The 12715-nt window shown below is 43.5% G+C and overlaps 1 protein-coding gene across 2 annotated transcripts; it reads right to left on the bottom strand.

The window, feature by feature from the left end:
- Positions 1-7110: 7110 nt before the first annotated feature.
- LOC121444375 (diphosphoinositol polyphosphate phosphohydrolase 3-alpha-like) lies at positions 7111-11203 on the bottom strand. Of its 2 annotated transcripts, XM_041646188.1 has the most exons (2): positions 10716-11203; positions 7111-8146 (listed from the first exon to the last, which is right to left on the bottom strand). In XM_041646188.1, coding segments are annotated over exons 1-2 (489 nt in total). In that variant the 3' UTR covers positions 7111-8145. The 2 variants fall into 2 exon arrangements, with proteins under 2 accessions (XP_041502122.1, XP_041502123.1); XM_041646189.1 differs by lacking the exon at positions 7111-8146 and having other exon boundaries at positions 10715-11203.
- Between the last annotated feature and the right edge of the window lie 1512 nt (positions 11204-12715).

Here is a 12715-nt window from a genome sequence, read left to right as displayed (position 1 = left end):
TCCGGATCTTGAAGCAGGAAGACACACCTTGCCATACATTCTGCTAGAAGTGTATATATGTCCAGAGAAGAAGAAAGCTTTTCCTCATTGCCTGCTTGCCCTCCCCTTGCTAACACATCCATTCTTCGGGACTCCAGCACATACTGAAGATCAGCTGAGACATCCAGCCTTGTGGACTGAGAAAGTCCTGGATTCTTGGGCTTTCTGTTAACAGCCAGCCATTGTTGGATTGGCTGGATGCAGTTTATAAGTCCTTCCAATAAATTCCCTTTATATATAGAATTCATTCTATAAATTATGTTCCTCTAGAGAACCCTGAGTAATACACTGTCCATGTGTGTAAATAATACACCGTCCCTTTTTAAAAGCAGCTCATTTAATGTTTATTGGGTTTTCCAGGCCTTGTCTTTGCTTTCTTAATTTTTGTGTCCTTCACATATTGGTGCCAAGGTGAGGTCAGAAAATATACAGTGACTGTGGTGGTTTGAATGAGAATGGCCCCAACAGGCTCATCTGTTTGAATGTTCAGTCACCAGCTGCTGGAGCTGTTTGGGAAAGATTAGGAGGTGTGGGATGTGGGATGTTCTTCTTTATGTGTGTTCCTTTTATTAAATAATGAATAAAGCTGTTTGGGCCAATGTCTTAGCCAAATTCCTAGCAAGCTCTTACATCTTAAATTAACCCATTTCTATTAATCTGTGTATCACCACAAGGGTGTGGCCTACCGGTAGGGTTCTGGTGCCATCTTATTCGGCAGCTACATGGCATCTCCTTGACTCCACCTCCTCTCTCTATACCTCTCTTCAGGTTTCCTGCCTGGCTTTACTCTGCTAAGCCATTGGCCACAATGTCTATATTCATTATCCAATAAAAGCAACACATACATATACAGAAGGACATCTCACATCAGGCGTGGCCTTGTTGAGGGAGGTGAATCATTGAGAGTCATCTTTGAGGTTTTATTTTTTCTTTTTATTTATTTATTTATTAAAGATTTCTGTTTCTTCCCCACCACCGCCTCCCATTTCCCTCCCCCTCCCCCAATCAAGTCCCCCTCCCTCGTCAACCCAAAGAGCAATCAGGGTTCCCTGCCTTGTGGGAAGTCCAAGGACCACCCACCTCCATCCAGGTCTAGCTTTGTGGGAGCCTAGGCAGTTTGGATGCTCACCTTTGAGGTTTTAAAAACCCATGCCAGACCCATTTTCATTCTCTCTCTCTGCCTCCCGCTTGTGGATCAGATGTAAGCTCTCAGCTACTGTTCCAGCACCATACCTGCCTACCTTATGGGAAAATGACACAGTTAACAATGGTGGTTTTGCCAGACATATTAGCTCATGACTGTAAATCAAACATTTAGGAGGCTGTGGCAGGGGAATTGTAAACCAGCATGGGCTACATACAGACAGAATTCCAGACCAGCTTGGGCTAGGGACTTTTATCCTGCATCCAGAAAAAAAATGTTGTAGTGGTGTAAGTGGACAGACACTTCTGACGAAGCCTCAGCCTCTTCAAAGATAAATACTGCATGACATTGCACAGGATCCAGAATATCTGTTTCTAACCTACAGGAACATCCAGGATAAAAGGATTCTTTAAGGACAAGCATCAGTGGCCACAATGAGCTAGTAGAGTACTTCTACATGCCTATCAATTGTGTGGCCTTGGAAAGAAAACATACTTTGCAAAAAATAGCTAACACTACCCCCCTTCCACTCAGTAGCTAAGGCCTGTCGTCCCTATGGATTCTGTTACCTTTCTAGAAGTCACAGTTCTGGAAATTCTTGTCTTACCTAAGCAATTCTTACCTAAGACAGCAGAACAGATTTGGCATAAGCCCCAGCAGTACAATTAAACTGAGGTATCTGATGGGGAGGCTCACTAAGACTCTGACCATTCTTGTGTTAGTTTTGACCACCCCAAGGTATTTGTTGGTGTAGCTGCTCTGTTTTAGTTTGTATGTCTTGAGCCAGACTATTGCTACGTAGCCCAGGATGGTCTCACTATCTTCCTACCTGAGTCTCCCCAGTACTGTGACAAAAGGCATAGGCTACTACACCCATCTCTGCTGTCAACCTTTAATCCTCACCTCTCTCCCTTCTCCATTTGCTCAGATCTAGACAAACTCATGAGAAATAAGATTACACCCCCTTCGGTGTTTTGACTCACTGAAAAACAATCAAAATGAGATTAAATATTTCACATTTATACAAGGACTTTAAGAAAAGGGAGTCCATAGGTAACTTCCTTCTCAAATATATAATTAATATGCCCTGGTTTTCATTAAAATAGGATCATTAAGGTTTGAAACCATTATACAAGACATATTTAGGCAAGGAAGTGATTGTTTCAACTGTTTTTTTTCATTTAACTGCACAATTAACTGCCCTTATACTTGGAATGAATGAATGAGTCTTCTTGGTTATCACAGTCTTAATGCCATGGCTTACCTATTAAGACCCCTGGGAGTAAGGTTATAATATGTAAATTAATGGCTCAATCCAATTGTCAATTAATACAAATTTGGTCATTGCATGCTGTTGAATGTCTATATCAACAGCCTTTTGCTGCAGTTTTCTCTTTTTTCCAAAGTGAAATACCCAGATAGCTCATCAGCCTTTCTATCTCAAGCAACCTTTGTGGGCAAGACCTGATTGTATGTGATTTTCTCCAGGAGCACAGACATACTATCATGTCAATTGCACCCTCCTTTTAACTGATCCTGTAAAAAATACTCAGGACATACATTTACCCCTCACTGGTAGATTTGTTCCAGGATATCTCTCCCTTCTCTTGAAGTATCACAGTTCTCACATGCCCAGATCCCTTATATAAAATGACATGCTATCTGCATATAATCTGTATATGTCATCTTAATTTTAAATCATCTCTAAATGTCATGTGAAATAGTTGTTATGTGTGCCATTTAAGAATTTAAGGAATCATGACAAGAAAAAAATCCCTGGACATGTTTGGTACAGTTGCAGTTTTTAAAAATACTTTGATTCACTGTTGCAAAAACCATGGAAACTTCACAGATATGAACGACAGGCTATACACATACTCAAAAGGTTAGTTCATAAGAAAAGTAGGGTCCCTTGCTGCACATGTGGTACAATGCCTTAAACATCTTAACTATCTGGTAAACTGAGAGCTGCTTCCTCCCTGCCATGGTCAAAAGTACCTACTGATGCTCTTAGCACCCACATTAAAATGAGCATCTTTTCGGCATTTTTGAGTTTTGTAGGCACTTATAAATTCTGTCACACTTACATCATTACTTGCAAAGTTCATCATCTCAGCAAAGGCTCTAGCAATTTTCAAATGCAATAAATACTACAGGCACTCTTATTAATACCATGCTTGCTAGAGACTCCATCAGGGGAGAAGCTTTAGCAACTTACTCTAATGCCTGCTTTCCTCCCTGATGGCCATTTGTTGTCTACTATCTTCTACCTAAGATAAAAACAAACAGACACAAAACTCATGCTATGTCTTTAGAGGGGCTATTGCTGGCTTCATACTGGTATTTCCTACAAAGAGGTCTTCACAAATCCTTAGCACATAGCCTTCTATTTACAGCCTTGGCTAGGCTTTGGAATCAGTACCCTCAAGTCCTCACAGCTGTTAAACCTTTTGCTACAGGACTGAGCCAAGATCTGGGGCCTGTGGCATGAGACTTGCAGGTGAGAATGGACACCTCTGTCTTCAGTGCTTTGTCAGATTCTGTGCTGGATGAAGTCACCTCTTTCCCAAATTCATTGTCTTCCTAGAGACCCCTTTAGGTTCAAGAAAAAGAGGAGTTAGGGCCTATTATAAACACAACATTCCTCTAAGAATTTGTCATCACTTAAGCAGGATGTCCCTGAAAAAGAAAAAAAAAACTAAACCTAAAGATCAGAACAGTTAAATCTTATATTGTAGCTAATGCAGTGGGTGTCCTAATTATAAATCAAGGCTGAACCAAGACCCTCCTTTTTGCTTTCAGAGTTCCAGGCATTGCTGAAGTCAAGGAATTCCTTTTCCTTTGTCTGAATATACAATACTGAGCTCTAGAACAAGACCTTATTTTTTTGTAATGGTGATAATTGAATGCACTCTACCCCTGAGCTGCAACCCTCAGCCATACAAGTCACCTGATGGAATCTTCACTATCTTAATAGATCTCTTATCCCAAGTTTAATCAAGGAAGCATGGGACTGTTCAAATATTTTCCTTACCAAGATCAAGAATAAATTATAATACAATCTTCTACATGCTTGATCGCTGGCAACAATTAAGCTACATGTCTCTTCTGTTTCATGCTTACAAGTTAAGAATACAACAATAAAGCTCTCTTTTCCTTTAATGATCAACAAAGTTCCACACAAAATGCAAACTGCCAGCTGGGCACCGAAACCCTTACTCTAGTCCTACACCACAAGTCCAATACAAACTCTAAGTGTCCTCCCCGTTCTCTTCTCTAGAAATTTCAGGCCAGCTTTAAAGGTTTCTGAACCCCACCCCCACCCAACCCCCCACTCCATCCTCCACCACCCAAAAGGCCTCTTGTGTTAAGCAATGAACCTTTAAATGTCTGGTTGATCTGACATGATATCATCAGCCTTTTTTGCTTTTTTTTTTGAGACAGGGTTTCTCTGTAGCTTTGGAGCCTGTCCTGGAATTACCTCTTGTAGACCAGGCTGGACTCGAACTCACAGAGATCCGCCTGCCTCTGCCTCCCGAGTGCAGGGATTAAAGGCATGCGCCACCACTGCCTGGCTCATTAGTCTTTTATTGAAAGCAAATTTTGTATTGGAATGCATTGTGTATCTTCAAAGTGGCCCCAACAGATGACCTATCTTTGTCACTGCAACTAATCTGCATCTTAAGCTTCTGGCAACCGTCCCAGGATAGAAGATGGACAGCTGCGACTCCCCTGGAAGACTGTCATGAACCAGTTTCTCAGCTAAGGTTCTGATGTGACCTCAGAGCTACAGAATGCACAAGCACTCCACTGTGGCTCCTCTGCAACAGCGTGTCCCACAGTTTATATCACAACCACCATGCCATTGTTCTTTGTATTTGACGACAGAAAGACAAGAACCAAGGAAGCTGTGAACCCTGTGACTCAGTTTTTGTAGTGTTAAGTCCTAAACTGATAACATCTACAAGTAGCTCCTCCATCCAATCAGTCAGGCCTTGGCACTGTATGTGGGAGCTTGTTATTACATACTCTTACTGCTCTGTCACTGAGTAGAAACTAAACTAATAGAACTAGCATACTTGTGTCTGTTCAGCAGTTGCTCACTGACTAAATACTGAGCATTTAGTAAATACCATGTCCTTCAACCATTTGGATCTCGGAAGCCTTCACTGAGTTATCTTATGTAGCTCTGTAGGCCCAATCTTGCACCTAAGGAAAAAAAATCCCATATTATATATTATGAAGGTAAGAATTTAGGAAGCTATATTAGAAATGGAAACTCTGAGAAAGTAAAACCATGATTTATTAAAATACCCTCCTGAATAAAGAAAACTGTGATCCAAGATCATGGTGTCCTTATGGTGTGTCAGATTTTTTTTTTTTATTTTCTAGAAAGCAAGTACAGTTACACTGTTGCTTTGTGTTGTTTGTTTGGGGCTCTTTTGGAAAGGTATTAGCTGAAACAATCACTAATATCATAAGCATTTTTTAGGTACCATGAGTACCATGGTCCAGACTCTGGGAATAAGGAAGAACCCAGTTAAGAGTCTCAAGAGCCAGCAGACCTTACAGTTCGACTGCATGAGGATAATATGAGTGGGATACAACTGACCCATGTTCCCAGTACCACTGGGGTACTGGGAACATGCTGGTATACTGCACTCAGAGATAAAGAGCCTCTCAGAAGCAGTGGTTTGCAAAGGGAGGGACTATAAATACCTTCTGTATTTTCCATGTCGGAAAACGGAAGGTTAGACAGGTAAAGTGACTTGGCAGAGGCCGTGATAGTGTCTGGTTTAATCATCTTTGAGCCACAGCCTATCAGGCTCCAAAGCACTATCTTACCACTAGCAGCACCTCAAGTTCCCCAAGAATCTGCTTGCCTCCAAATCTGAAATCTCCTCAAATCAGCTGAGCCAAATTAGCAACCAGCTTTCAGAGGAAGAGGGGCATTTCTCAGGGAGCCCTTCTAAAGCAAAGCATTAAGCAGCTTGCATGAGACTGGACTCTAGGGGAAAAATTTCCTCTCCCCTTTTCCAGGAAAACAGATGATTCAAGGCAAGTTCTTGCCCTTGGGATTAGGAACACTTAACTCTGAGCAACAAAGGGTGCAGCTTCCCATTTCTTCATCAGGAGGAAATCATCCTTCATAGGAGCCTGCATTGCAGCTTGAACCGCCTTCCTGCTCCTTAACAAGTGTCAGGACTGAACCGACTCTGTGCATAAATGCCCACCTTCAGTTATTCTGACCCATGCCTTCATGTCCGCAGTCTGGGTGCCCTGCAGTCAGGAGTCCTCACTGTTTTCTTCACAAAGAGTGTTAACGTGACATGCAGCACTCGTGTCTACAACTAATTGATTTTGTTCCCCCAAGAAACTATTCAAATGGAATTATGTGGACGTTTAGATAATAATGTCCTAGAGATCCGGTCCCTTGATTTCACACTGGTATGAATTAGAATGTGAATGGTGTCAAAGCCTCTCCTCAGCACATCAGAACCAACCACCGTTTCCCAATAGTTATAAATTAACCATGATTTATTGAAATGTTGTTCTGAATAAAGAAAAATATGACCAAATAGTTGTAAATAATAATTTAACTGTTACTATTTCAGGAGGCCAAAGCAAACAAACAAAAAACAAAACAAAACAAAAAACCCCTCCAAGTCCTGGTCTGTACCACGGGTGTAACTAGCCATTCCAGGGCATGTCTCCTTTTATTTCTGTGAATTTGACATCTTACACCAGAAGCAGTATCCTGGAGCCAATACTTCCAAATCATTCTATAAACTTTTCCCTCCTCACCTTTTTCTCTCTACATTACATACTAGACTGAAGTAGAAGAATTCCAACATTTCCAATGATTTTGATCAACATTTTTATTATGGAAAATGTCAAACATACAAAAGCAGAGACGAACATATATAATGAACATCATGTAATCATCATTCAGCTTCAACAATCTTAAAGGCCAATCTTGTTTGAATATGTCCAGTGAATTGAATATCTAGATGTATTTTGAAGCAAATCCCAGACATTATATCATTTCAACTGTAAATATTTGAATGCAGATAAGAATTCTTGTTTTCAGTATAACAGTATTATAATAATCAATGTGAAGCCAATACTCAAAATATTCTAGTTCTCTGATAAATTCATTCATCTTATAGTCTGATCAAATCAGGATCCAAATAAGATACATGCAAGTATTGATCACTCTCTGAAGCCTTTTTCAATTCACAGGTTCAACCTCTACCCTTTCCTTTCATCCTTGTGACTTACATATTGAAAAACTGGATCATCTTGTCCTGTGCTTTCTTGAAGTCAGGATTCTATGAATCTCATCTGTTTGATATACAGCAAACTGTTTCTCTATCTCCTGTATTTTCCATAGAGGAGAAATTAGGTCTATAGGCACAGATAAATTTAGGTTCAAAATTTTGGCAAATGTAGGAGGTACATAATGTCTGGGATAACACAGACATATGCATAAGAATTTTTGCTACTATCTCACAGCTGCCTTGAAATAGTTATGTGACACCTGATATACAAAAGCCACATAGATGCTAGAGATTAGAAGAGGGATGTTTTACCATTTACTACCATTATAAAATATTAAACAATATTCAGTGATGCCTACCATAAATCAAGTACTCTATGCTAGATATAAAAAGACTACGAAAGCAAGTTCATTGCATTCAAGGTCATATCTGATGGGGAAATACAGACAAAAGCACAAAAAGGCCACAGGTGCCAAATAGAATTCTGTACAGATACAGTGGTAGTGCAACAACCTGAAGAATAGCCAGTGTTAATAACAGGAAAGAAGTGTCCGAAAGCATAGGGTGAGCTGTGTCCTTGGGGATGTCAAAGAGCTCACCTGTGCTTCACAATTCCATTCATCACTGGGTTCACATACTTGATTCTTTCAAAGTAAATCTGAACAACATTTATTCCATTCACCTAAAAAAAGATAATCTGATTAATAAGGTTTTAGTGGTTTGTCCATTCCTGTAGCGTCTAGACAACAAATATTTACTGAGGATTTAGTACGCTTCATCAACCCTTCACACAGGAAAAGCCTGCAGTGAATTATCCAATGTAGTTCCACTGTGAGTTATCCAGTATAGTTCCACTTGTCAGCACAGGAGAAAGCCTAAAGAAATCAATTCTCCCAGGTATGTTACAAAGCTTAAAAGGGAAAACCAGGAATTCACTGGTAGTAGACATTTCTAGTATGAGCGTCAATGAGAAATGTCTCCGAATTTTAGCCCGTTTTGAGGCCCTGGAGTTATGCAGGATTCAGGTTGGGTCCTAGTCCTCAAAGTTCATATTCTATAAGGAAAACAGTTAGTTAGGAACATAACTACAATAGGTGATTCCACAAAAAGATCTCTGAGAACAACAACAACAAAAAAAACTTAGCTAGCTGTTGGTATTACATATGTTCTAAGCATCTTTTCCTTCCTTCCCAGCTAACAACTACTAAGGGAGACATTGTTTGTTCTTAGAAAGGAGCACCCAGAAAGGGAAGTGGGAAAAGAAGCAATTCCAGATCCAGAGCCTGTTGGACCATGTGTCCCAGAAGCACTGCTACTCATGCTGACTGGTATTTTACAAGCTGCCTGTTCTTCTTCTTACACACTTCCTCTTTTACTGATGCTTCTAAAGAAAGCTTTGAAACAGTTCTTTCCAAGGAAACCATACCAAGGAATTATTGGTAGCCATTTTTCAGCCCTTCTTGCAAAAACAATCTGAACAACAAAACATGAGTTTCTAATGCATCTTATGCCTGTATCAAGCATATCAAAATTACTTTGACTTCAGCATGACTTCAAGCTTTTTGAAGGTTAAACATAGGCACTTGTCCAGTGGAGGGAAAATCAGCCCTTTAAGACTACATGTTGAAAATAAATTTGTGTTATCTTCTGTAAAAGTCTTAATTAACTTTCATCAGTACACTGGATTGGGGAAAATGGGATGAACTATAAAATTCAGCGTACATTTTCAGTGTACTTGGCATGTAAAATGCGTAGGCACTAAGCAACCACTCCAGGGAGAAAAACCACACCTGATTGGCAAACTTTTGGAGACTATGAGATAGAGACAGGATTTCCTTTCTTTCTGTGTTGGCTGTTCTATCGGAACTTCCTGAAATGAGTCTATTAAAAAGACAAGATTATTTGGAGGCTTTCATTTATTTGTTTTCTAGAATGAACCCCAGAAAGGATATTTAGCTGTATATATTTGAGTTTACAGAGTGATAACAGTGTTTTGCATGCAATATGGAAATGGAAAGTACTGGAAGTTTTGAAATTGCATAAATAATCTCTGTAGATCTCAGACAAAAATCTCAGCAAACTTTACTGCTCAATCCAAATGCTGTTAAATGAAACAAAGTATGATTAATAGAACAAGACTGAAGTTTGCTTAATTCAGCAATCTCCTCAAATTAGTCAAATAGAGTTCAAATGTCAAAATATGATACTGTGTTGTTGACCCCCCAACATATACCCGGCATTTATAGATGAAAGGTATTTTTATGTATACAATACAGAAATAAAGCAATAATCCAGTTTCTGTAGGATTGGTATATATCTTAACAGAGCTTACTGGGAATATCTATTTAGTAATTTAGATTACTCGGTAATTAGTGAAGATCATATTCAATAATTTGGCATTATTTAGGATATCAAATTACATGCTTGGTTTATAAAAGCTATAATTTTGGTAAACAGGTTTGTACTCATTTCTTTACCTATCAATTTTGTTTACTACACATATTTTACATAGATGGATTTATGTAACAAAACCAAGAGGGGAAAGGGTGATATTCAATTCAATGTGTACCAAATTTGGAAAGCAACCTATAGAATAAAATGTTAAATTAGTGTCACCGTTCATGTATATTTATTATAGGATTGTGGAATACATTTAGAACGTTGATATACCCTCCAGTCAAATCCACTGTGAAGTCTGTGAATGAGAAAACAAGGGGGAAAAAACACAAAAAGATGCCCCCCCGTTACCCCTCCCCCGCCAGCTGGTAGGACTCTAAAGGCCTCCACTAAGAAACAAACCACAAGGCTGACATCAAAAGCGCGCACGCACACTCACGCAAAACACATGTAAAGGGTGTTGAAAGAAAAAAAAGACCCAAACAAAAACATCACACGCGCGCACACACACCATCCATGAAGAGCAGGGCAAGCAGTAAGACACCTTTCACAAAATCCCATGCATCTCTGGCTGAGCGCAAGATTTTTACAGTGTCACCAAGAAGCGATTAGAAAAGCATCAGAAAAAAAGACGTGCAAATTGTCTGCAAACAGAGCCTGGCAACCAAGACAGTTTGCAAGCGTGATTCAGAGGTCTGCCTGCCAAGGAAACAAAAGAAGACTCCCTCCTGCCCGTGCGGGCGCACTGGGCAGGAGAGGTGCTCTCCTGGCAGGCAGGAGGCAAGTGCGGGGAGGCGACAGGCAGGAGTCCGGGCAGACGGATGGGCAGGCAGGCGGGCGGGAGCAGCACATACTAGGGCTCGCTCTCTGGCTGGGACGGGGCGGCCGAGTTTCCATTAGTCGGGGAGCCGCCCAGCTTCAGTTTCTCCAGGTACTCGGCATGCACGGGCTTGTGGCACTGGAGGACCTTGATGGCATCTTCGATCTTGAACCATTCTCGCTTCCTGCCAATGCTGACCGAGTCTTCCCAATCCTCCAGCAGCTCGGTGACGGTGAGCACGTAGGTCCGGTGCTTGCGGTCCTGGTTCTGCTCGAAGACTCCCAGCAGCCGGCCCAACTTCCCCTTGACTCCCGCTTCCTCGTACACTTCGCGCACCGCCGCGCCGTCTGGCTCCTCCTCGGGCTCCAAGCCCCCGCCGGGCACGATCCAGCGGTCGGGGTAGCGGCTGCTGCTCACCAGCAGCACCTCGTCCTCGCGCTCGCTGCGGAAGCACAGGCACGCGGCTCGCTTCTTGAAGCCCTCGGGGTCGTAGGTCCGCGTCTGGTTCGGCTTGCACTTCATCCTGGGCGCCTCCGCCGCCTCTCTGGTCGCTTGCAGCTGCCAAGCGGGCCGCTGCTGCGCAGCCAAGGAGCTGCTGCAGGCAGGGAAAGGGCTGGAGGAGAGCAGAGCGGAGCGCAGCCCAGTGGACCAGAGCCGAGCGGAGCCCGGGGAGACGAGGCAGGGGTGGGCGCGGGGGCGGGGGCGAGCCAGCGCATCAGTCAGTCCGCGGGGCGGGCAGTGCCAGCCAGGTGCGCCGAGGGTCGCGAGCCCGCTGCCTGATTGGAGGCGCTGCTTCCGCCGCCAGGATCCGGGTGCCCAGAGCCCTCGCCTCCGCACAGCCCCCGACTTGACCTTGCGCGGTCCCTACCCGCCTGCCCGTCCGCGCTCACGCGCTTGCTCCGTAGCTGGCCGCCCTGGCAGAGGTTGAGCGAGGTGAGGCAGCGAGGTGAGGCGCGTGCGCGTGCGCGCGCGTGGCCGGGTCCGCGTGCGCGCACGCGGCTGCGTCGGCAGAGGGCGAGGGGCGGAGGCGGGGGTCTCCCGACTGCCTCCCGCAAGGCGTGATGCTGCAGGCCCACTGCGCAGGCGCCGCTCACTGCCTTGCCTGGGAAGCTTCTAGCTCTCACTGCCCTGGGGAAGTGCACCCCATTTGTGATATTGTGCAGGGTCCTCGCCACATGTGTGTCTCTGCCAGACATGGCAGCAGCGGGGGCCAGGGCCTCCCCTAGAAAGGCACACGCTGCAGGGTCGAGGCATCATCGTCCTCTCCCATCATGAACAGCACTGCCTTATTTATAGGCAGAAGGCTGGTGTCGCCAAAATGACCAATGGCAGTTTTGCCAGAATAATCTTTGCTGAGTCACATGCAGCTTGCTTTCTTCAATAGGTTCTCTTCTGCGGCTTGTCAACCATCTTGGCTCAGCCCTTGCCTTAAACACTTGTACACAACCCCTATTCACATCATGTATAGCCTCCCTGTTCCTCAGTTCCCAGTTCCCTGTTTCCAGTCTTTGAACCCCGGGACTCCTTGGTCCAAGCCTTGTTTGCACCCCTTTGCAGGGTGTTTCTGGAGCAGCACCCCCACACAGTCTTGGTTTCCCTGTCAAGCACCTCCATTCTTACACACTGCACCCTTTCCTGGCCTGCTTACATGGGAGCATTCGGGGGTTTGGTGATTCTTGAAAATAATTGATGCGCACCTGTGAGTGCTCTCTTTGAACAGGTGTAGGCCCAAGGTGGTCAAAGATACCTTCCCTTGCTGCTTCCATTGCCCTCCCTCCATTATGACTTTGAGGGCAGGTTGGGGACAATTAGATTGCACTGGACCAGAGAGCCCCGGGAATTCAGAGTCTGGGTTTCTGGATTACTCCTTCCACTGAAATTGCAGGCTGGCTTGTATGTGGGTGGTGGGGACAGAACTCAGGTCCTCCCTCTTGAGCCCCAAGCACTTTATTTACCTAGTGAGCCATTGCCTTGGCCTGGTGGTTTCCATTCGGAGATTGCAAAGTTGTGTGCTTTGATCACACCGACCTCTTG

This window comes from Microtus oregoni, unplaced genomic scaffold, assembly GCF_018167655.1.
Source record: "Microtus oregoni isolate MIOR12 unplaced genomic scaffold, Mior012 000121F_ref0000216, whole genome shotgun sequence".
In the NCBI taxonomy this organism is placed as follows: domain Eukaryota; kingdom Metazoa; phylum Chordata; class Mammalia; order Rodentia; family Cricetidae; genus Microtus; species Microtus oregoni.
This window is presented reverse-complemented; position numbering and strand designations above follow the sequence as displayed.

Coding starts and splice junctions, on each gene's coding strand:
- LOC121444375 (XM_041646188.1), bottom strand. CDS start 11,203: ATGAAGTGCAAGCCGAACCAGACGCGGACCTACGACCCCGAGGGCTTC.